The sequence below is a fragment of the Lepus europaeus genome, unplaced genomic scaffold (assembly GCF_033115175.1).
Source record: "Lepus europaeus isolate LE1 unplaced genomic scaffold, mLepTim1.pri SCAFFOLD_49, whole genome shotgun sequence".
Classification (NCBI taxonomy): domain Eukaryota; kingdom Metazoa; phylum Chordata; class Mammalia; order Lagomorpha; family Leporidae; genus Lepus; species Lepus europaeus.
Window position 1 is genome coordinate 1102276 of NW_026909365.1, and position 25694 is coordinate 1127969.

A 25694-nucleotide genomic window follows, 5' to 3' on the forward strand; every position below is an offset into this window, starting at 1 on the left:
ACAAAGTGGTGTGGAATTCGTATGCAATGGACTGAGAAAATCACAGTAAAAATGGTTTTTGAGAAAAGCAAAGTCTTTTCTTTAGGCAAGTGCATAAAATGTCATGTAAACAAACAGAAATATCGTGTTTGTTTGCCGCAGTTCCTCTAGCTTTCTCCCTAGAAAATACGAATGTGTAGAGCTGGTGTCCCCATGTACAACCAGTTAGTGTTTCATAGAACACAATTAAATGTTCCCTGATAAAAAAAAAAAAACTTTCAAAACAATAAAGTCCATCCATTATTTCTAGAAAACACAAACACAGAGGCTGTCACAATATCTGCGATTGGGTTAGCCAAAGCAAAACCGTATATTTCTGGTTTCATCCTGGCATATCCGGACAAGGTGTTGTGGAATTCCTATGCAATAGACCGAGAAAATCACAGTGAAAATGGTTTTGGAAGAAAGCAAATCTTTTCGTTAGGAAGTGCATAAAATATCATGTATACAATCAGAAATATCATGTTTGTTTCCCACGGTTCCTCTAGCATTCTCCTAGAAAATATGAATGTGTAGAGCTGGTGTCTCCACGTGGAACCAATTAGAGTTTCCCAGTATAAAATAAAATATTCCCTGATAAAAATCATTTAAAACAATAAAGTGCATCGATAATATCCAGAAAACACAAACACAAAGGTTGTAGCAAGATCTGGGATTGAGTGAGCCATAACACAAGAGGATATTTCTGGTTTCATCCAGGCATATCTGGACAAAGTGCTGTGGAACTGCTATGCAATGTATTCAGATAATCACAGTCAAACTGGTTTTGGAGAATAGCAAAGCATTTTCTTAGGCAAGTGCATAAAATGTCATCTACACCAACACAAATATTATGTTTCCTTGCAGCAATTGCTGTAGTTTTCTGCCTAGACAGCACGAATGTGTTGAGTTTGTGTCTCCATGTGGAGCTAATTAGTGTTTCCCAGCTCCAAAGAAAATATTCCCTGCTTAAATTCATTCAAAACCATAAAGGCCATTGATAATATCAAAAACCACAAAGCAGAGCCTCTAGCAAGATCTGGGATTGAGTTTGCCATAACACAAGATGATATTTCCTGTTTCATCCAGTCATTTCCAGACAAAGTGTTGTGGAACTGGTATGCAGTGGACTCAGAAAATCACCCTCAAACTGGTTTTGGAGAAAAGCAAACTCTTTTTCTTGGCCAAGTGGATAAAATGTCTTGTTTGCAAATACAAATATCCTGTTTGTTTGCAATGATAGCTCTAGCTTTCTGCGTAGAAAACACAAATGTGAGGCGGAACAAAAGAAAAGCAGTCTTTTCCATCCCAAATCATGGAGGTGATGTGCAGAGAAGAATATCCATATTTCAAGAACGAGGAAAGTGACTGGATAAAGGAAGCAGGACTACCCACTCTAGGAGTCAACACAGAAATATTTGCCAAATCCTGAGTTCAGAATCTTGTTTTCCAGATGAATAAAAAGCACCTAAATGTCAAGGGAAATGTTCTTCCTGTGATAAGGAACCTTACAAGGCCCAACTGCTACACTTGGCCTCCCGGGGGCCTTACGCCCCCGGCCCAGAGGCCAGCAGGCCACGGCCCGCCTCACTCCGCCATCTTCGCTCCACTTTTCTTTTGTTCCACCTCTCAGATTCGACAGAGATCCCCGTGGCATGCAGCTGTCAGGCTGACTTTCCCAGAAAGAAAGAAGCCACTGAGAAGCAATCTTCTGCTGCAGTTTTCCTAATTATAAAGAAATTATTTTACACACTGAAGGCTGATGTTTAGTTTGAAGCAGGTGCTTAGGTAGGGGTACTTGTCAGTTCTCTACCTGTTGTTCCAAACAAGAAGACTAAATATAAGGATGGCTGACTGCAGAGCTTGTCTTCCAGATCAGCTACTACCATGAGGAGCACAGTTAAGACCTCAGCAGTAAATTCCAAATCTGCATTTGAATTTGAAATGAAAAGAGATGCTAAAAGTGACACATATTTATATATTTGAATCCTGGCTCATCCTGTGACATAGATTTCCGGGATAAGATCAAAGGTCCAGTTCAGCTGTTAAAGAAGAGTGAGGACAAGATTTCAAGGTTCATTTTATGTGTGAATAAACCACCACAATTTCTTTTCAAATACACATTTTTACATGTGTAAATCCACATTTTTGGATAAAAAGAGGGATTTTTCTCCTAGAGAAGAAAGTTGTTGACTTCTTTCTCAGAAGTCTGAACAGTTGAGTTTTTACAATGTGTTTTCATTGTTCTAAGGAAGGACCAGATTATGCAGTGGCTAACCCTGTGAATGAATGCTTGGATTTAGTTGCAAGGATGCTGAAAGAAAGCAAAAGTTTTGTGTTCAGTATGAAACCTATTCACCTCTCTAGATGGGAGGCTGCTGTGTTATAAATTACTTAATTTTTTGTGGACTCTTAATAGCACATGAGACTGTTTTCTTGTTGCTATGGCTAGAATAAAAATGGCATAAGTGGTTTTTCAGTTCGGAAGATGTGATGGACCTTATAATATAACCTGCCTACAACTTTGGACATAGAGGAATGAAAAAATGAAAAAAAAAGTATCCATATAGTTCCTTTCTCCCAAGAAAAAGAAACAAAGATATCTTATGTAGCACCACTGACATTATGGCATTTTGTATTCTATCCCACATTTTATATAAAAGCATAGATGACTCTTTTTCTTCAACGATGGGTACCTGGATGTGTGATTAGTTTTTCTGGGTGATAAGGGTAATGTTTGAAAAGACTGGGACTTGGGTGCCTTTCGCCAGTAGAAACTGAACTCAAAGAAAGGATCTCAGAAGCAATGTGCCCAAATTTGTGGTTGGGTCATTGTAGATTCAGAAGAAATTCAGGGTCTGAAAAATCTCAATAAAAATAGTTTCAATAAGAAATATGGATCTTCCTTTTTTTCCCCCTTAGCAGTTAACAGCAGTTGATGAACAGACTAAGGGAATGCAGTCCTTGCTTCCATGCCAACAGAAGACCAGTGGATGAGTTCTTCCATCTGTACCTAAGAGTAAATTCTTTGCTTATGAGTCTTTGTGAGTAAAGAAGGATATTTGACTTTTTAGATGAAATTAAGAACAGGTAGTGTTAAGTCCTCTCTGTTTTCTGCAATGTTTGCCCAGGGCCTTGCATGCTGTGATGTTGGGAACTTGGGGCAGATTTACTAAAATTTGAAAGTAATAGAAATGGCAAAAAAAAGAAAGAAAACCCAAATGTGAACATGTTTGGCCTGCATATGAAACCAATTAGCATTTCCAGCACAAAACAAAATTTAATCTACTGAATTTCATTCTAAAACTTAAAGTCCAATGATAATATCTAGAAAACACAAACACAGAGGCTGTAGCAAGATCTGGGATTCAGTTAGCCATAACACAAGAGGATATTTCTGGTTTCATCCAGGCATATCCAGACAAAGTGCTGTGGAACTGGTATGCAATGGACTCAGATAATCACCCACAAACTGGTTTTAGAGAATAGCAAAGTTATTTCTTAGGCAAGTGCATAAAATATCATCTATACCAACACAAATATCATGTTTCTTTCCAGCAATTGCTGTAGTTTTCTGCCTAGACAGCACGAATGTCTTGAGTTTGTGTCTCCATGTGGAACTAATTAGTGCTTCCCAGCACCAAAGTAAATATTCCCTGCTTAAATTCATTCAAAACCATAAAGTGCATTGATAATATCAAAAAACACAAAGCAGAGCCTGTAGCAAGATCTGGGATTGAGTTTCCATAACACAAGATGATATTTCTCGTTTCATCCAGTCATTTCCAGACAAAGTGTTGTGGAACTGGTATGCAATGGACTCAGAAAATCACCCTCAAACTGGTTTTGGAGAAAAGCAAACTCTTTTTCTTGGCCAAGTGGATAAATAGTCATGTTTGCAAATATAAATATCCTGTTTGTTTGCAATGATAGCTCTAGCTTTCTGAATAGAAAACACAAATGTGAACATGTTTGGCCTGAATATGAAACCAATAGGCATTTCCAGGTAAAACAAAATTTCCTCTACTGAAATTCATTCTAAAACGTAAAGTCCATTGATAATATCCAGAAAACGCAAACACAAAGGTGGTAGCAAGATCTGGGATTGAGTTAGCCATAACACAAGAGGATATTTCTGGTTTCATCCAGGCATATCCGGACAAAGTGCTGTGGAACTGGTATGCAATGGACTCAGATAATCACAGTCAAACTGGTTTTGGAGAATAGCAAAGTATTTTCTTAGGCAAGTGCATAAAATGTCATCTACACAAACAAAAATATTATGTTTGTTTGCAACAATTGCTGTAGTTTTCTGCCTAGACAGCACGAATGTGTTGAGATTGTGTCTCCATGTGGAGCTAATTAGTGCTTCCCAGCACCAAAGAAAATATTCCCTGCTTGAATTCATTCGAAACCATAAAGTCCATTGATAATATCAAAAACCACAAAGCAGAGCCTGTAACAAGGTCTGGGATTGAGTTAGCCATAACACAAGAGGATATTTCTGGTCTCATCCAGGCATATCCAGACAAAGTGTTGTGGAACTGGTATGCCATTGACTCAGAAAATCACCCTCAAACTGGTTTTGGAGAAAAGCAAACTCTTTTCCTTGGCCAAGTGGATAAAAAGTCATGTTTATGATTATAAATATCCTGTTTGTTTGCAATGATAGCTCTAGCTTTCTGCGTAGAAAACACTAACATGAACATGTTTTGCCCGCATATGAAACCAATTAGCATTTCCAGCACAAAACAAAATTTCCTCCACTGAAATTCATTCTAAAATGTAAAGTCCATTGATAATATCCAGAAAACGCAAACACAAAGGTTGTAGCAAGATCTGGGATTGAGTTAGCCATAACACAAGAGGATATTTCTGGTTTCATCCAGGCATATCCGGACAAAGTGCTGTGGAACTGGTATGCAATGGACTCAGAAAATCACCCTCAAACCAGTTTTGGAGAATAGCAAAGTTATTTCTTAGGCAAGTGCATAAAATGTCATCTACACCAATACAAATATCATGTTTGTTTCCAGCAATTGCTGTAGTTTTCTTCCTAGACAGCACAAATGTGTTGAGTTTGTGTCTCCATGTGGAACTAATTAGTGCTTCCCAGCTCCAAAGAAAATATTCCCTGCTTAAATTCATTCAAAACCATAAAGTCCATTGATAATATCAAAAACCACAAAGCAGAGCCTGTAGCAACATCTGGGATTGAGTTAGCCATAACACAAGAGGATATTTCTGGTCTCATCCAGGCATATCCAGACAAAGTGCTGTGGGACTGGTATGCAATGGACTCAGATAATCACAGTCAAACTGGTTTTGGAGACAAGCAAAGTATTTTCTTAGGCAAGTGCATAAAATGTCATCTACACAAACACAAATATCATATTTCTTTGTAGCAATTTCTGTAGTTTTCTGCCTAGACAGCACGAATGTGTTGAGTTTGTGTCTCCATGTGGAACTAATTAGCGTTTCCAAGCACCAAAGAAAATATTTCCTGCTTAAATTCATTCAAAATCACAAAGTCCATTGATAATATCAAAAAACACAAAGCAGAGCCTGTAGCAAGATCTAGGATTGAGTTAGCCATAAAACAAGAGGCTATTTCTGGTTTCATCCAGTCATTTCCATTCAACCTGTTGTGGAACTGGTATGGAATGGACTCAGATAATCACCGTCAAACTGGTTTTGGAGAAAAGCAAACTCTTTTTCTTGGCCAAGTGGATAAAAATTCATGTCTGCAAATATCAATATCCTGTTTGTTTGCAACAATTGCTCTAGCTTTCTGCATAGAAAACACAAATGTGAACACGTTGGGCCTGCATATGGAATCACTTAGCATTTCCAGCACAAAACAGAATTTATTCTACTGAAATTCATCTAAAACATAAAGTCAATTGATAATATCCAGAAAACACAAACACAGAGGTTGCAGCAAGATCTGGGATTGAGTTAGCCATAACACAAGAGGATATTTCTGGTTTCACCCAGGAATATCTGGAAAAAGTGCTGTAAAACTGGTATGCAATGCACTCAGATAATCACAGTCGAAATGGTTTTGGAGAATAACAAATTATTTTCTTAGGCAAGTGCATAAAATGTCATCTACACCAACACAAATATCATGTTTCTTTGCAGCAATTGCTGTAGTTTTCTGCCTAGACAGCACAAATGTGTTGAGTTTGTGTCTCCATGGGAACTAATTAGTGCTTCCCAGCACCAAAGTAAATATTCCCTGCTTAAATTCATTCAAAACCATAAAGTGCATTGATAATATCAAAAAACACAAAGCAGAGCCTGTAGCAAGGTCTGGGATTGAGTTTGCCATAACACAAGATGATATTTCTCTTTTCATCCAGTCATTTCCAGACAAAGTGTTGTGGAACTGGTATGCAATGGACTCAGAAAATCACCCGCAAACTGGTTTTGGAGAAAAGCAAACTCTTTTTCTTGGCCAAGTGGATAAATAGTCATGTTTGCAAATATAAATATCCTGTTTGTTTGCAATGATAGCTCTAGCTTACGTCGTAGAAAACACAAATGTGAACATGTTTGGCCTGCATATGAAACCAATAGGCATTTCCAGGTAAAACAAAATTTCCTCTACTGAAATTCATTCTAAAACGTAAAGTCCATTGATAATATCCAGAAAACACAAACACAAAGGTGGTAGCAAGATCTGGGATTCAGTTAGCCATAACACAAGAGGATATTTCTGGTCTCATCCAGGCATATCCAGACAAAGTGCTGTGGAACTGGTATGCAATGGACTCAGATAATCACAGTCAAATTGGTTTTGGAGACAAGCAAAGTATTTTCTTAGGCAAGTGCATAAAATGTCTTCTAGACCAACACAAATATCATGTTTCTTTGCATCAATTGCTGTAGTTTTATGCCTAGACAGCACGAATGTGTTGAGTTTGTGTCTCCATGTGGAACTAATTAGTTCTTCCCAGCACCAAAATAAATATTCCCTGCTTAAATTCATTCAAAAGCATAACGTCCATTGATAATATCAAAAAACACAAAGCAGAGCCTGTAGCAAGATCTGGGATTGAGTTTGCCATAACACAAGATGATATTTCTGGTTTCATCCAGTCATTTCCAGACAAAGTGCTGTGGAACTGATATGCAATGGACTCAGAAAATCACCCTCAAACTGGTTTTGGAGAAAAGCAAACTCTTTTTCTTGGCCACGTGTATAAAAATTCATGTTTGCAAATATAAATATCCTGTTTGTTTGCAATGATAGCTCTAGCTTTCTGCATAGAAAACACAAATGTGAACATGGTTGGCCTGCATATGAAACCAATAGGCATTTCCAGCACAAAACAAAATTTCCTCTATTGAAATTCATTCTAAAACATAAAGTCCATTGATAATATCCAGAAAACACAAACACAAAAGTTGTAGCAAGATCTGGGATTGAGTTAGCCATAACACAAGAGGGTATTTCTGGTTTCATCCAGGCATATCCAGACAAAGTGCTGTGGAACTGGTATGCAATGGACTCAGAAAATCACCCTCAAACCAGTTTTGGAGAATAGCCAATTTATTTCTTAGGCAAGTGCATAAAATGTCATCTACACGAACACAAATATCATGTTTGTTTCCAGCAATTGCTGTAGTTTTCTTCCTAGACAGCACAAATGTGTTGAGTTTGTGTCTCCATGTGGAACTAATTAGTGCTTCCCAGCTCCAAAGAAAATATTCCCTGCTTAAATTCATTCAAAACCATAAAGTCCATTGATTATATCAAAAAACACAAAGCAGAGCCTGTAGCAAGGTCTGCGATTCAGTTTGCCATAACACAAAAGGATCTTTCTGGTTTCATCCAGGCATATCCGGACAAAGTGTTGTGGAACTGGTATGCAATGGACTCAGAAAATCACCCTCAAACTGGTTTTGGAGAAAAACAAAATCTTTTTCTTGGCCAAGTGGATAAAAAGTCATGTTTACAAATATAATTCTCAGGTTTGTTTGCCACGATTGCTCAAGCTTTCTGCGTAGAAAACACAAATGTGAACATGGTTGGCCTGCATATGAAACCAATAGGCATTTCCAGCACAAAACAAAATTTCCTCTATTGAAATTCATTCTAAAACGTAAAGTCCATTGATAATATCCAGAAAACACAAACACAAAGGTGGTAGCAAGATCTGGGATTCAGTTAGCCATAACACAGAGGATATTTGTGGTTTCATCCAGTCATATCCGGACAAAGTGCTGTGGAATTTGTAAGCAATGGATCGAGTAAATCACAGAAAAAATGGTTTTGGAAAAAAGCAAAGTCTTTTTGTTAGGCAAGTATATAAAATGCCATCTATACAAACATAAATATCATGTTTGTTTGCTGCAGTTCCTCTAGTTTCTCCCTAGAAAATATGAATGTGTAGAGCTGGTGTCTCCATGTGGAGTCAACTACTGTTTCCTAGCACAAAATTAAATGTTCCCTGATAAAAAACATTCAAAACAATTAGGTCTGTCAATAATATCCAGAAAACACAAACACAGAGCCTGTGGTAATATCTGAGATTGAGTTAGCCAAAACACAACCGGATATTTCTGGTTTCATCAAGTCATATCTGGAAAAAGTGGTGTGGAATTCATATGCAATGGACCGAGAAAATTACAAAAAAATGGATATGGAGGAAATCAAAGTCTTTTCTTTAGGCAAGTGCATAAAAGGTCATGTATACAAACAGAAATATCATGTTTCTTTGCCGCAGTTCCTCTAGCTTTCTCCCTAGAAAATATGAAAGTGTAGAGCTGGTGTCTCCATGTGGAACCAATTAGTGTTTCCCAGCACAAAATTAAATGTTCCCTGAATAAAAAAATTCAAAACAATAAATCCCTGGGTTACATCCAGGAAACACAAACACAGAGCATGTAGCAATATGTGGGATTCAGTTAGCCAAAACACAACCGGATATTTCTAGTTTCATCCAGTCATATGCAGACAAAGTGGGATAGAATTCGTATGCAATGGCCCAAGATAATCACAGTACAAATAGTTTTTGAAAAAGCAAAGTCTTTTCGTTAGGCAAGTGCTTTAAATGTCATCTATACAAACAGAAATATCATGTTTGTTTTCAGCAGTTCCTCTAGATTTCTCCCTAGAAAATATGAATGTGTAGAGCTGGTGTCTCCATGTGTATTCAACTATTGTTTACCAGCCCAAAATTAAATTTTCTCTCATAAGAAATATTCAAAATAATAAAGACTGTCGATAATATCCAGAAACATTAACCAGAGGCTGTAGCATTATCTGGGATTGAGTTAGCCAAAACACAACCGCATATTTCTGGTTTCATCCAGGCATATCTGGACAAAATGGTGTGGAATTCGTATGCAATGGCCCAAGATAATCACAGTACAAATGGTTTTGTAGAAAAGCAAAGTATTTTTGTTAGGAAAGTGCATATAATATCATCTATATAGACAGAAATATCATGTTTGTTTGCCACAATTCCTATAGTTTTCTTCCCAGAAAATACGAATATGTAGAGCTGGTGTCTCCATGTGGACTAACTATGTTTCTACGGTACAAAATTAAATGTTCCCTGATAAAAACACTTAAAACAATTAGGTCCATCGATAATATCCTGAAAACACAAACACAGAGGTTTTCACAATATTTCAGACTGAGTTAGGCAAAACACAACCGGATATTTCTGGTTTCATCCAGTCTTATCAGGACAAAGTGGTGTGGAATGCGTATGAAATGGACCGAGAAATCACAGTACAAATGGTTTTGAGAAAAGCAAAGTCTTTTCGTTAGGCAAGTGCATAAAATGTCATCTATACAAACAGAAATATCATGTTTGTTTGCGGAGTTCCTCTAGATTTCTCCGTAGAAAATACGAATGTGTAGAGCTGGTGTCTCCATGTGGAAACCATTAGTGATTCCAAAAACGAAATTAAATGTTCCCTGATAAAAAACATTCAAAACAATAAAGTCCGTGGATAATATCAGGAATACACAAACACAGAGGATGTAGCAATATCAGGAATTGAGATAGCAAAAATAATATCCGATGTTTCAGTTTCATGCAGTCATATCCGGGGAAACTGTTGTGGAATTCGTATGCACTATCTCGAGACAATCTCAGAAAAATGGTTTCGGAGAAAAGCAAAGTCTTTTCGTTAGGCAAGTGCATAAAATGTCATCTATACAAACAGAAATATCCTGTTTGTTTGCCGCAGTTCCTCTAGCTTTCTCCCTAGAAAATACGACTGTGTAGAGCTGGTGTCCCCATGATGAACCAATTAGTGTTTCAATGGTAAAAATTAAATATGCCCTGATAAAAACATTCAAAACAATAAAGTCAATCGATAATATCCAGAAAACAGAAACACAGAGGCTGTAGCAATATTTCTGATTGAGTTAGCCAAAACACAACCGATATTTCTTTTTTCATCCAGTCATAACTGGACAAAGTGGTGTGGAATTCGTATGCAATGGACTGAGAAAATCACAGTAAAAATGGTATTGGAGAAAAGCAAAGTCTTTATGTTAGGCAAATGCATAAAATGTCATCTATACAAACAGAAATATCATGTTTGTTGCCGCAGTTCCTCTAGCATTCTCCCCAGAAAATACAAATGTGTAGAGCTGGTGTCTCCATGTGGAACCTATTACTGTATCCAAGCTCAAAATAAAATGTTCCTTGTTAAAAAACATTAGAAACAATAAAATCCATTGATAATATCCAGAAAACACAAACACAGAGGCTGTAGCAAATCTGGGATTGAGTTACCCAGAACAAAACCGGATATTTCCGGTTTCATCCAGTCATATGCGGACAAAATGGTGTGGAATTCATATGCAATGGACCGAGAATATCACAGTATAAATGGTTTGGAGAAAAGCAGAGTCATTTCGTTAGGGTAGTGCATAAAATGTCATCGATACAAACAGAAATATCATGTTTGTTTGCTGAAGTTCCTCTAGCTTTCTACCTAGAAAATACAAATGTGTAGAGCTGGTGTTCCCATGATGAACCAATTAGTGTTTCAACGTTACAAAATGAAATGTTATCTGATAAAAACATTCAAAACAATAAAGTCCATCGATAATATCCAGAAAACACAAACACAGAGGCTTTCACAATTTTTCGGATTGAGTTAGCCAAAACACATCCGGATATTTCTGTTTTCATCCAGTCATATCTGGACAAACTGGTGTGGAATTTGTATGCAATGGATGGAGAAAATCACAGTAGAAATGGTTTTGGAGAAAATCAAAGTCTTTTCATTAGGCAAGTGCATAAAATGTCATCTATACAAAAAGAAATATCACGTTTGTTTGCCACAGTTCCTCTAGCTTTCTCCCTAGAAAAAAGGAATGTGTAGAGCTGGTGTCTCCATGTGGAACCAATTAGTGATTCCAAGCACAAAATTAAAAGTTCCCCGATAAAAAACATTCAAAACAATAAAGTCCGTGTATAATATCAGGAATACACTAACAAGGAGGCTGTAGCAAATTCTGTGATTGAGTTAGCCACAAAAAAGCAGATAATTCCGGTTAAATTCAGTCATATCTGGACAAACTGGTGTGGAATTCATATGCAATGGACCGAGAAAATCACAGTAAATATGGTTTTGGAGAAAAGCTAAGTGTTTTCGTTAGGCAACTGCATAAAATGTCGTCTATACAAACAGAAATATCATGTTTGTTTATGCAGTTCCTCTAGATTTCTCCCTAGAAAATATGAATGTGTAGAGCTCGTGTCCCCATGATGAACAAATTAGTGTTCCTAAGGTACAAAATTAAATATTCCCTGATAAAAACTTTCAAAACAAAAGTTCATCCATAATATCCAGAAAACACAAACACGGAAACTTTCACAATATTTCGGATTGAGTTAGCCAAAACACAACCGTATATTTCTTTTTTCATCCAGTCATATCCAGACAAAGTGGTGTGGAATTCATATGCAATGGACTGAGAAAATCACAGTACAAATGGTTTTGGATAAAACCAAAGGCTTTTCATTAGGCAAGTGCATAAAAGATCATCCATACTAACAGAAATATCATGTTTGTTTGCCGCAGTTCCTCTAGCTTACTCCATAGAAAATACGAATGTGTAGAGCTGGTGTCGCCATGTGGATCCAATTAGTGTTTCCAAAAACTAAATTAAATGTTCCCTTATAAAAAAAAATTCAAAGCAATAAAGTCCGTGGATAATATCAGGAATACACATATACAGAGGCTGTAGGAATATCTGGGATTGGGTTTGCCAAACCAAAACCCAATATTTCCGGTGTCATCCAGTCATATCTGGACAAACTGGTGTGGAATTCGTATGCAATTGCCCGAGAAAATCACAGTAAAAATGGTTTGGAGAAAAGCTAAGTATTTTTGTTAGGCAAGTGCATAAAATGTCATCTATACAAACAGAAATATCATGTATGTTTGCAGCAGTTCCTCTAGCTTTCTCCCTAGAAAATACGAATGTGTAGAGCTGGTGTCCCCATCATGAACTAATCAGTGTTTCTATGGTACAAAATTAAATGGTCCCTGATAAAAACATTCAAAACAATAAAGTCCATTGATAATATCCAGAAAACACAAAAATAGAAACTTTCACTTATTGCGCATTGAGTTAGCGAAAACAAAACCGGACATTTCTGGTTTCATCCTGTCATATCCGGTAAACTGGTGTGGAATTCGTATGCAATGGGCTTAGAAAATCAGAGTAAAAATGGTTTCGGAGTAAAGCAAAGTCTTTTCGTTAGGCAAGTGCATAAAATGTCATCGATACAAACAGAAATATCATGTTTGTTTGCCGCAGTTCCTGTAGCTTTCTCCCTAGAAAGTATGAATGTGTAGAGCTCATGTCTCCATTTGGAACCACTTAGTGATACTAAGCACAAAATTAAATGTTCCCTGATAAAAAAACATTCAAAGCAATAAAGTCTGTGGATAATATCAGGAATACAGAAACACAGATGCTGTAGCAATATCTGGGATTCAGTTAGCCAAAACATAACTGGATATTTCCGGTTTCATCCAGTCATATCCGGAGAAACTGGTGTGGAATTCACATGCAATGGACGGAAAAAATCACAGTAAAAATGGTTTTGGGAAAAGCAAACTCTTTTTGTTAGGCAGTGGATAAAATGTCATCAATACAAACAGAAATATCATGTTTGTTTGCCGCAGTTCCTCTAGCTTTCTCCCTAGAAAATACGAATGTGTACAGCTGGTGTCCCCTTGATGAACCAATTAGTGTTTCAACGGTACAAAATGAAATGTTCCCTGATAAAAACATTCAAAACAATAAATTCCTTCGTTAATATCCAGAATACACAAACACAGAGGCTTTCACATTATTTCTTATTGAGTTAGCCAAAACACAACCGGATATTTCTGGTTTCATCCAGTCATACCCGGACAAAGTGGTGTGGAATTCGTATGCAATGGACCTAGAAAAATCAGAGGAAAATTGTTTTGGAGAAAAGCAAAGTATTTTCTTTAGGCAAGTGCAGAAAATGACATCTATGCAAACAGAAATATCATGTTTGTTTGCCATAGTTCCTCTTGCTTTCTCCCAACAAAATACGAATGTGTAGAGCTGGTGTTTCCATGCGAAACCAACTAGTGTTTCACAGCACAAAATTAAATGTTCCCTTATGAAAAACATTGAAAATAATAAATTCGGTCGATAATATCCAGAAAACACAAACACAGAGCCTGTGGCAATATGTGGGATTGAGTTAGCCAAAACAAAACTGGATATTTCCGGTTTCATCCAGTCATATCTGGAGAAAGTGTTGTGGAATTCGTATACAATGAACATAGACAATCACAGTAGAAATGGTTTTGGAAAAAGTAAATTTATTTCATCAGCAAGTTAAAAAAGTATCATTTATACAAACCGAAATATCATGTTTGTTTGCCCCAGTTCCTTTAGGTTTCTCCCTATAAATTCGAATGTGTAGAGCTGGTGTGTCTCCATGTGGAACCAATTTGTATTTCCATGTACAAAATTAAGTGTTCCCTGATAAAAAACATTCAAAATAATAAATCCATAGGCAATATCCAGAAAACACAAATGCAGAGGCTGTCGCATTATCTGGCATTGAGTTAGCCAAATCACAAAGGATATTTCTAGTTTCAAGCAGTCATATCGAGAGAAAGTGGTGTGGAATTAATATACAATGGACATAGACAATCATAGTAAAAATGGTTTTGGTGAATAGCAAAGTCTTTTCATTAGGCAAGTCCATAAAATCTCATCTATACAAACAGAAATATCATGTTTGCTTGCTGCAATTCCTCCAGCTTTATCCCTAGTAAATACGAATGTGTAGAGCTGGTGTCTCCATGTGGAACCAATTAGTGTTTCCAAGCACAAAATTAAATGTTCCCTGATAAAAAACATTCATAACAAAAAAGTCCATCGATAATATCCAGAAAACACAAACACAGAGGCTGTCGCAATATTTGGGATAGAGTTAGCCAAAGAAAACCCGGATATTTCTGGTTTCATCCAGTCATATCCAGACAAAGTGCTGTGGAATTCGTATGCCATGGACCGTGAACATCACAGTAAAAATGCTTTTGGAGAAAAGCAAAGTCTTCTCGTTAGGCAAGTGCATAAAATGTCACCTATACAAACAAAAATATCATGTTTGTTTGCCACAGTTCCTACAATTTTCTCCCTAGAAAATGCGAATATGTAGAGCTGGTGTCCCCATGTGGAACCAATGAGTGTTTCCAAGCACAAAATTAAATGTTCCCTGATAAAAAATATTTAAAACAATAAAGTCGATAATATCCAGAAAACACAAACACAGAGGCTGTCGCAATATGTGTTACTGAGTTAGCAAAAACACAACCGGATATTTCTGGTTTCATGCAGTCATATCCTGACAAAGTGGTGTGGAATTCGTATAAAATAGTCACAGACAATCACAGTAAAAATGGTTTCAGAGAAAAACAATGTCTTTTCGTTAGGCAAGGGCATAAAATGACATCTACAGAAACAGAAATATCATGATGGTTTGCAACAGTTTCTCCAGCTTTCTCCCTAGAAAATACGAATCTGTAGAGTTGGTGTCTCCATGTGGAACCAATTAGTGTTTCCCAGCACAAAATTAAATGTTCCCTGATAAAAAACATTGAAAACAATTAAGTCCATCGATGATATAGAGAAAACAGAAACACAGAGGCTGTCGCAATATCTGGGATTGCATTAGCCAAAACATAACCGGATATTTCTGGTTTCATCCAGTCATATCAGGAAAAAGTGGTGTGGAAATCGTATGCAATGGACCGAGAAAATCACAGTAAAAATGGTTTCAGAGAAAAGCAAAGTCTTTCCGTTGCGCAAGTACATAAAATGTCATCTATGCAAACAGAATTATCATGTTTGTTTGCCGCAGTTCCTCTAGCTTTCTCCCTAGAAAATACGAATGTGTAGAGCTGGAGTCTCCATATGGAACTGACAGATGTTTCTAAGCAGAAAATTAAATGTTCCCTGATAAAAAACATTTAAAAAAATAAAGTCCGTCGATAATATCCAAAAATCACAAACACAGAGGCTGTCGCAACATGTGGGATTTTCTTAGTGAAAACACAACCAGATATTTCTGGTTTCATCCAGTCATATCTGGAGAAACTGGTGTGGAATTCGTACACAATGGACCAGGAACATAACAGTAAAAATGTTTTTGAAAAAAAGCAAAGTCTTTTCGTTAGGCAAGTGCATAAAATGTCACGTATACAAACAGAAATATCATGTTTGTTTGCTGCAGTTCCTCTAGCTTTCTCCCTAGAAAATATGAATATGTAGAGCTGGTGTCTCCATGTGGAACCAATTAGTGTTTCCCAGCACAAAATTAAATGTTCCCTGATAAAAAACATTGAAAACAATAAAGTCCATCGATAATATCCGGAAAACAGAAACACAGAGGCTGTCGCAACATGTGGGATTGAGTTAGTCAAAACACAACCGGATATTTCTGGTTTCATCCAGTCATACCCTGACACAGTGGTGTGGAACTCGTATGCAATGGACACAGACAATCACAGTAAAAATCGTATTGGAGAAAAGCAAAGTGTTTCCATTAGGCAAGTGCGTAAAATGTCACCTATACCAACAGAAATATCATGTTTGTTTGCCGCAGTTCATCTGGCTTTCTCCATAGAAAATACGAATGTGTAGAGTCGGTGTCTCCATGTGGAACCAATTAGTGTTTCCAAGCACAAAATTAAATATTCCCTGACAAAAAACACTCAAAATAATAAAGTCCATCGATAATATCCTGAAAACACAAACACAGAGGCTGTCGCAACATGTGGGATTGAGTTAGCAAAAACAAAATCGGATGTTTCTGGTTTCACCGAGTCATATCTGGAGAAAGTGGTGTGGAAATTGTATACAATACACACAGACAATCACAGTAAATATGGTTTTGGAGAAAAGCAAAGTCTTTCCGTTGGGCAAGTGCATAAAATGTCACCTATACAAACAGAAATATCATGATTGTTTCCCGCGTTCATCTGGCTTTCTCCCTAGAAAATACGAATGTGCAGAGCTGATGTCTCCATGTGGAACCAATTAGTCTTTCCAAGCACAAAATTAAATGTTCCCTGATAAAAAACTTTTAAATCAATAAAGTCCATCAATAATATCCAGAAAACACAAACACAGAGTCTGTCGCAACATGTTGGAGTGAGGTAGGCAAAACACAACTGGATACTTCTGGTTTCATCCAGTTTATCAGGACAAAGTGGTGTGGAATTCATACGCAATGGACACAGACAATCACAGTAAAAATGGTATTGGAGAAAAGCAAAGTGTTTCTGTTAGGCAAGTTCATAAAATGTCACCTATACCACAGAAATATCATGTTTGTTTATCGTATTCCTCTTGCTTTGTCCCTACAAAATACGAATGTGTAGAGCTGCTGTCTCCATGTGGAACCAATTAGTCTTTCCAAGCACAAGATTAAATGTTCCCTGATAAAAAACTTTTAAAACAATAAAATCCGTAGATAATATCCAGAAATCACAAACACATAGGCTGTCGCAACATGTGGGATTTTGTTAGCCAAAACAAAACCAGATATTTCTGGTTTCATCCAGTCATATCCTGACAAAGTGATGTGGAATTTTTATGCAATGTACTGGGACCATCACAGCAAAAATGTTTTTGAAGAAAAGCAAAGTATTTCTGTTAGGCAAATGCATAAAATGTCACCTATACAAACAGAAATATCATGTTGTTTCCCGCAGTTCCTCTTGCTTTGTCCCTACAAAATACGAATGTGTAGAGCTGGTGTCTCCATGTGGAACCAAATAGTGTTTCCCAGCAGAAAATTAAATGTTCCTTGATAATAAACATTCAATAAAAGAAAGTCCGTCGATAATATCCAGAAAACACTAACACATAGGCTGTCGCAATATGTGGGATTTTGTTAGCGAAAACACAACTGGATATTTCTGGTTTCATCTAGTCATATCCTGACAAAGTTGTGTGGAATTTGTATGCATTGTACCGGGAACTTCACAGTAAAAATTATTTTAAAGAAAAGCAAAGTCTTTTCATTAGGCAAGTGCATAAAATGTCACGTATACAAACAGAAATATGTTTGTTTGCCGCAGTTCCTCTAGCTTTCTCCCTACAAAATACAAATGTGTAGAGCTGGTGTCTCCATGACGAACCAATTAGTGTTTCCCAGCACAAAATTAAATGTTAACTGATAAAAAACATTCAAAACAATAAAGTCCATCGATAATATCCAGAAAACACAAACACAGAGGCTGTGGCAACATGTGGGATTGAGTTAGCCAAAACACAACCGGATATTTCTGGTTTCACCCAGTCATATCCTGACACAGTGGTGTGGAACTCGTATGCAATGGACACAGACAATCACAGTAAAAATGGTATTGGAGAAAAGCAAAGTGTTTCCATTTAGCAAGTGCATAAAATGTCACCTATACAAACAGAAATATCATGTTTGTTTGCCGCAGTTCCTCTAGCTTTCTCCCTAGAAAATACGAATGTGTAGAGCTGGTGTCTCCATGTGGAACCAATTAGTGGTTCCCAGCACAAAATTAAATGTTCCCTGACAAAAAACATTCAAAATAATAAAGTCTGTCCATAATATCCAGAAGACACAAACATAGAGGCCTTCGCAACATGTGGGATTGAGTTAGCCAAAATACAACCGGATATTTCTGGTTTCATGCAGTCATATCCGGACAAAGTGGTGTGGAATTTGTATGCAATGGACCAAGAAAATCACAGTAAAAATGGTTTTGGAGAAAAGCTAAGTATTTTGTTAGGCAAGTGCATAACATGTCATCTATACAAACAGAAATATCATGTTTGTTTTCCACACTTCCTTTTTTTTTCACTTTATACATTTTTAATTAAGATAGGCATAAACCAAAACAGAAAAAAAGATAAAGTGTCACTGTCACTTTGTTTGCAGGTAACAGTCAGGAAATGGAACAAATTACCAGGAAAACTTTTTTCCCAAAATAGGTAGGTTACATAATTTTAACATTCAGATGGCAAAATTAGTATTATTCTACTTAATCTACAAATGAAAAGAGGAATCAAAAGTTCATCCTGTTTAGCATAAGAAATTTTACATTAAATATATAGCGCTTTGTTTCTCAGGAAGCAGTACTGGCAACTTGGAGAAGATATTTCTGTTACGTGATGACTAGAAAATGTCAAATACAACCAAGCAGCTATGCTATAGCTCAGAAAGTACTACTAACCTCTTTTGGGCTAGTGCACATTTCAGTTTAATACAGAACTACATCTTGAGTTTTAGGAAGGCAGCAATAATTATATTTTGGCTTTTGTTCTAGAGCTTAGCATAGTTAAAGCGACAGTTGAAGCATATTAGTGAAGGTAGTTAAAATTTAATGACAATCATCATAATCTCTTATAACCTACATAAACTGTATAATGCTTACATGGAATGAAACCAGCATTACCTAATTGGTGTTTACATACATACAGAGGGAGAAAAAAACCTACCAAAGGCAATCACTCTAAATGTACTATCACGTACTAGTTAAAAATGCAAATATACCATAGAACTAAAATGACGTGAAGAGCACTACTCATTACCTAGAAGAAAGGTAACTGGTTCTCATACAAAGCTAAGCTGGCATCAATCACCCTCATCACAATGGCTTAGAAAAGCATCAGGTTTCCAGTAGAGAAACTATTCTAGGAAAGTCAGTCAATCTTGTGAAAGTTTCACAGCTGTAAAACCAGGCTAAGACTACAACGACCGTGAAATCTGAGGAGATCAGATGAACCAGTAGATTCCCAGCCATAACGTGAGACGGGAAGGTCCTTATGCAGCATATGCTCCCTGGCTCCGGGAAAGCTTCGTGTGCATAATACAGAAGTAGTTGAGAAAGGAAACTGGAGACGCTCAGCTGTTTCCATTGTGTCCTAACTGTTAAACTTCAGGGATGGTGTGATCCATCAGGCTTTTCATAATGCTTGGCGCCATCCGTTTAATAATATGTTCAAAGATAAAAGCAGGCATGATTGTGACGGTAACTACAGTCCCAGATGTTGATAGTATGTCTGCAATTTGAGAGTCCTTCAATCCAATGACATTCTGGCCGTTGATCTCACAGATGTTATGTTCCGTGAGAAGACCCTTTCTGGCTGCAGAACTATCTTTCACTATGGATGTTACTTTCCCATTTTTAAAGATAAAGCCAACGTTTCCAGTACTGTCCTTATGCATAGTAATTGTCCGCTCAAAAGGCCTGTCACGAATGGTCATTGTGATCTTCTCTCCAAAAGCCTGTTTGAGCACCTTGTGAGCTTTATCAGAGCTCCAGGCTGCACAGTTTTCACCATTGATCTGGAGTACCTGGTCGCCAAATCTCAAACCAACCAATGAGGCTGGAGAATTTGCCTGGACTAGCTGAACAAATATACCATTATCTATTGATTTAAGCCTGAGTCCAATTTTTCCATCTTGATCCTTACATAAAATGACTTCACGAATCCCTTGTTTAATTTCTGCTCTGCGAATCCCAACATCATTTCCAGTTACAGGAGCCACCATATAGTTCATACTGGAAGGTCTTGCTACCAACTGCCCCTGAAGTGGTGCTCCAGAGACCATCACCAGATTTGCATGTATTTCTTCTTCATTTAAACTCAGGCCCATGTGTTGAGAAAGTTCCGGATACAGTTTAGGATAAAGATTTCCATCTTGAGAGATGGGAGCAGAAGCTTCTGACAAAATTGCTGGATTGGCAGGGTTGGCAGAAAAAGCAGTCTGAGCCAGAACTACTTTGTCTACCTTCAAGTCTTCAAGAGATGGATAGAGAGACATTTTTCCTGATTTATCTAGACCACAAGGACTCGCTCGCCGCCGCCGCCACATCGATCACAGCTAGCGACTTCCGAGACCTGAGAAAAGGAGAGCAGCGCGCATGCGAGGACCGCCCACCAGGCGCATCACAGCACCGCTCCCCCTGTGTTTTCCTCACTTCCTCTAGCTTTCTCCCTAGAAAATACGAATGTGTGGAGCTGGTGTCACCATGTGGAAGCTGTTAGTGTTTCCAAGCACAAAATTAAATGTTCCCTTATAAAAAAAATGCAAAACAATAAAGTTCGTCAATAATATCCAGAAAACACAAACACAGAGGCTGTCTCAATATGTGGGATTGAGTTAGCCAAAACACAACCGGATAATTATGGTTTCATCGAGTCATATCCATACAAAGTGGTGTGGAATTCATATACAATGGACACAAACAATCACAGTAAAAATGGTTTTGAAGAAAAGCAAAGTCTTTCCGTTAGGCAAGTGCATAAAATGTCATCTATACAAACAGAAATATCATGTTTGTTTCCTGCAGTTTCTTGAGCTTTCTCCCTACAAAATACATATGTGTAGAGCTGTTGCCTCCATGTGCAGTCAACTAGTGTTTCCCAGCACAAAATTAAATGTTCCTTGTTTATAAACATTCAGTAAAATAAAGTCCGCCGATAAAATCCAGAAAACACAAACACAGTGGCTCTCGCAAAATGTGGGATTGAGATAGCCAAAAAACAACCGGATATTTCTGGTTTCATCCAGTCATATCCGGACAAAGTGGTGTGGAATTTATATACAATACACACAGACAATCACAGTAAAAATGGTTTTGGAGAAAAGCAAGTCTTTTCGTAAGGCAAGTGCATAAAATGTCACCTACACAAACAGAAATATCATGTTTGTTTGCCGCAGTTCCTCTAGCTTTCTCCCTAGAAAATTCGAATATATAGAGCTGGTGTATCCATGTGGAAACAATTAGTGTTTCCAAGCACAAAATGCAATGTTCCCTGATAAAAAACATTTAAATCAATAAAGTCCATCGATAATATCCAGAAAACACAAACACAGAGGCTGTCGCAACATGTGGGATTGAGGTAGGCAAAACACAACTGGGTATTTCTGGTATCATCCAGTCATATATGGACAAAGTGCTGTGGAATTTGTATGCAATGGACACAGACAATCACAGTAAAAACGGTATTGGAGAAAAACAAAGTGTTTCTGTTAGGCAAGTGCATAAAATGTCACCTACACAAACAGAAATATCATGTTTGTTTGCCGCAGTTCCTCTAGCTTTCTCCCTAGAAAATTCGAATATATAGAGCTGGTGTATCCATGTGTAACCAATTAGTGTTTCCAAGCACAAAATTAAATGTTTCCTTATAAAAAACACTTAAAATAATAAAGTTCCTCGATAATATCCAGAAAACACAAACACAGATGCTGTCCCAATATGTGGGATTAAGTTAGCCAAAACAGAACCGGATATTTCTGGTTTCATCCTGTCATATCCTGACAAAGTTGTGTGGAATTCATATGCAATGGACTGGGAACATCACAGTAAAAATGGTTCTGAAGAAAAGCAAAGTTTTTCGTTATGCAAGTGCATAAATTGTCACCTATACAAACAGAAATATCAGGTTTGCTTGCTGTAGTTCCTCTAGCTTTCTCCCCAGACAATACGAATGTGTAGAGCTGGTGTCTCCATGTGGAACCAATTAGTGTTTCCAAGCACAAAATTAAATGTTCCCTGACAAAAAACTTTTAAAACAATAAAGTCCGTCGATAATATCCAGAAAAAACAAACACAGAGACTGTCGCAACATGTGGGATTTTGTTAACCAAAACACAACCGGATATTTCTGGTTTCATCCAGTCATATCCAGACAAAGTGATGTGGAATTTGTATGCAATGGACCGAGAAAATCACAGTAAAAATATTTTCGAAGAAAAGCAAAGTATTTCCGTTAGGCAAATGCATAAAATGTCACCTATACAAACAGAAATATCATGTTGTTTCCCGCAGTTCCTCTTGCTTTGTCCCTACAAAATACGAATGTGTTGAGCTGGTGTCTCCATGTGAAACCAAATAGTGTTTCCCAGCAGAAAATTAAATGTTCCTTGATAATAAACATTCAATAAAAGAAAGTCCGTCGATAATATCCAGAAAACACAAACACAGCGGCTGTCGCAATATGTGGGATTAAGTTAGCGAAAACACAACCGGATATTTCTGGTTTCATCCAGTCATATCCTGACAAAGTTGTGCGGAATTTGTATGCAATGGACCGGGAACATCAAAGTAAAAATGGTTTTCGAGAAAAGCAAAGTTTTTTCGTTAGGCAAGTGCATAAATGTCACTTATACAAACAGAAATATCATGTTTGTTTCCTGCAGTTCCTTGAGCTTTCTCCATACAAAATACAAATGTGTAAAGCTGGTGACTCCATGTTGAAAAAACTATTGTTTCCGAGCACACAATTAAATGTTCCCTGATAATAAACATTCAATAAAATAAAGTCCGTCGATAATATCCAGAAAACACAAACACACTGGCTCTCACAATATGTGGGATTGAGTTAGCCAAAACACAACTGGATATTTCTGGTTTCATCCATCATCTCCGGAGAAAGTGGTGTGGAATTTGTATACAATACACAAAGACAATCACAGTAAAAATGCTTTTGGAGAAAAGCAAAGTCTTTTGCTTCGGCCAGTGAATAAAATGTCGTTCTATACAAACAGAAATATCATGTTTGTTTGCCGCAGTTCCTCTAGCTTTCTCCATATAAAATACGAATATGTAGAGCTGGTGTCTCCATGTGGAACCAATTAGTGTTTCCCAGCACAAAATTAAATGATCCCTGATAAAAAACATTCAAAACAATAAAGTCCATTGATAATATCCAGAAATCATAAACACAGAGTCTATAGCAATATCTGGGATTGAGTTAGCCAAAACACAACCGGATATTTCTGGTTTCAGCCAGTCATATCCGGACAAACTGGTGTGGAATTCGTATGCAATGGACCGAGAAAATTATAGTAAAAATGGTTTTGGAGAAAAGCAAAGTCTTTTTGTTAAGCAAGTGCAAAAAATGTCATCTACACAAACAGAAATATAATGTTTGATTGCCCCAGTTCCTCTAGCATACTGGCTAGAAAATACGAAAGTTAAGAGCTGGTGTCTCCATGTTGAAACAATTAGTGTTTCCAATCACAAAATTAAATGTTCCCTGTAAAAAACATTCAAAGCAATAAAGTCCATAGATAATATCTAGAAAACACAAACACACAGGCTATCACAATATCTGGGATTGAGTTAGTCAAAACACAACCGGATATTTCTGGTTTCATCCATTCATATCCAAACAAAATGGTTTGGAATTCATATTAAATGGACCAAGAAAACCATAGTAAAAATGGTTTTGGAAAAAAGCAAAGTCTTTCGTTAGCCAAGTGCATCAGATGCCATGTACACAAACAGAAATATCATGTTTGTTTGACCCAGTTCCCCTAGATTTTCCCTAGAAAATATGAATGTTTACAGCAGGATTCTCCATGTGTAAACAATTAGTGTTTCCCAGCATAAAAATAATGTTCACTGATAAAAAACATTCAAAACAATAAAGTCCATCGATGATATCCAGAAAACACAAACAGAAATACTTTCACAATATCTGGATAGAGTTAACCAAAACACAACCGGATATTTCTGGTTTCATCCACTCATATCCCCACAATGTCATGTGGAATTTGTATGCAATGGACTGAGATAATCACAGGAAAATTGGTTTTGGAGAAAAGCAAAGTCTTTTCATTAGGAAAGTGCATAAAATGTCATTTATACAAACAGAAATACCATGTTTGTTTGCTGCAATTTCTCTAGCTTTCTAACTAGAAAATACAAATGTGTAGAGTTTGTGTCTCCATGTTGAACCAATTAGTGTTTCCCAGCACAAAGTTAAATGTTCCCTGATAAAAAACAATCAAAACAATAAAGTCCCTCTATAATATACAGAAATGACAAAACAGAGGCTTTCACAATATTTCAGATTGAGTTAGCCAAAACACAACCAGATATTTCTGGTTTCATCCAGTCATATCCGGACAAACTGCTGTGGCATTCGTATGCAATGGACCGAAAAAATCACAGCACAAATATTTTTGGAGAAAAGCAAAGTCTTTTCTTTAGGCAAGTGCATAAAATGTCAACTATACAATCAGAAATATCATGTTTGTTTGCCGCAGATCCCCTAGCTTTCTCCCTAGAAAATACGAATGAATAGAGCTGGTGTCTCCATGTGGAACCAACTATTGTTTCCCAGCAGAAAAAATAATGTTCACTGATAAAAAACATTCCAAACAATAAATTCCATCGATAATACCCCGAAAACACAAACACAGAGACTTTTGCAATATCTCAAATTGAGTTAGGAAAACACAACCTGATATTTCTGGTTTCATCCAGTCATATCCGGACAAAGTGGTGTGACATTCGTATAAAATGGACATAGACAATCACAGGAAAAATGGTTTTGGAGAAAAGCAAAGTCTTTTCCTTGGGCAAGTGCATAAAAAGCCATCTATACAAACAGAAATACCATGTTTCTTTGCGCATATACTCTAGCTTTCTCCATAGCAAATACGAATGTGTAGATCTGGTGTCACGTAACCAATTAGTGTTTCCAAGCACAAATATAAATGTTCCGTTATAAAATACATTCAAAACCATAAAGTCCGTTCATAATATCCGGAATAAACAAAGAAAGAGGCTGTAGCTATATGTGGGATGGAGTTAGCCAAAACACATCTGGATATTTCTGATTTCATCCAGTCTTATCCGGGCAAAGGGGTGTGGCATTTGTATGCAATGGAGCAAGAAAATAAAAGTATAAATGGTTTTGGAGAAAAGCAAAGTCTTTTCCTTAGGCATGTGCATAAAATGTCATCTATACAAACAGAAATATCATGTTTGTTTGCCACAGTTCCTCCAGCTTTCTCCCTAGAAAATACGAATGTGTAGAGGTGGTGTCTGCATTTGAAACCATTTTAATTTTCCAAGCACAAAATTAATTGTTCCCTGATAAAAAACATTCAAAACAATAAAGTCCATCGATAATATCCGGAAAACACAAACACAGAGGCTAACACAATATCTACGATTGAGTTAGCAAAAACACAACCAGATATTTCTGGTTTCATCCAGTCATATCTGGACTAAGTGGTGTGGAATTCGTATGCAATGGACACAGACAATCACAGGAAAAATGGTTTTGGAGAAAAGCAAAGTCTTTTTGTTAGGCAACTGCATAAAATGTCATCTGTACAAACAGA

The 25694-nt window shown here is 37.0% G+C and overlaps 1 protein-coding gene across 1 annotated transcript; it reads right to left on the minus strand.

The window, feature by feature from the left end:
* Positions 1-19388: 19388 nt before the first annotated feature.
* LOC133755455 (syntenin-1-like) lies at positions 19389-20369 on the minus strand. Its single transcript, XM_062185564.1, has one exon. It carries the CDS (start codon positions 20367-20369, stop codon positions 19473-19475), a length of 897 nt encoding a protein of 298 aa, XP_062041548.1. The 3' UTR covers positions 19389-19472.
* Positions 20370-25694: the final 5325 nt, after the last annotated feature.

Coding starts and splice junctions, on each gene's coding strand:
- LOC133755455 (XM_062185564.1), bottom strand. CDS start 20,369: ATGTCTCTCTATCCATCTCTTGAAGACTTGAAGGTAGACAAAGTAGTT.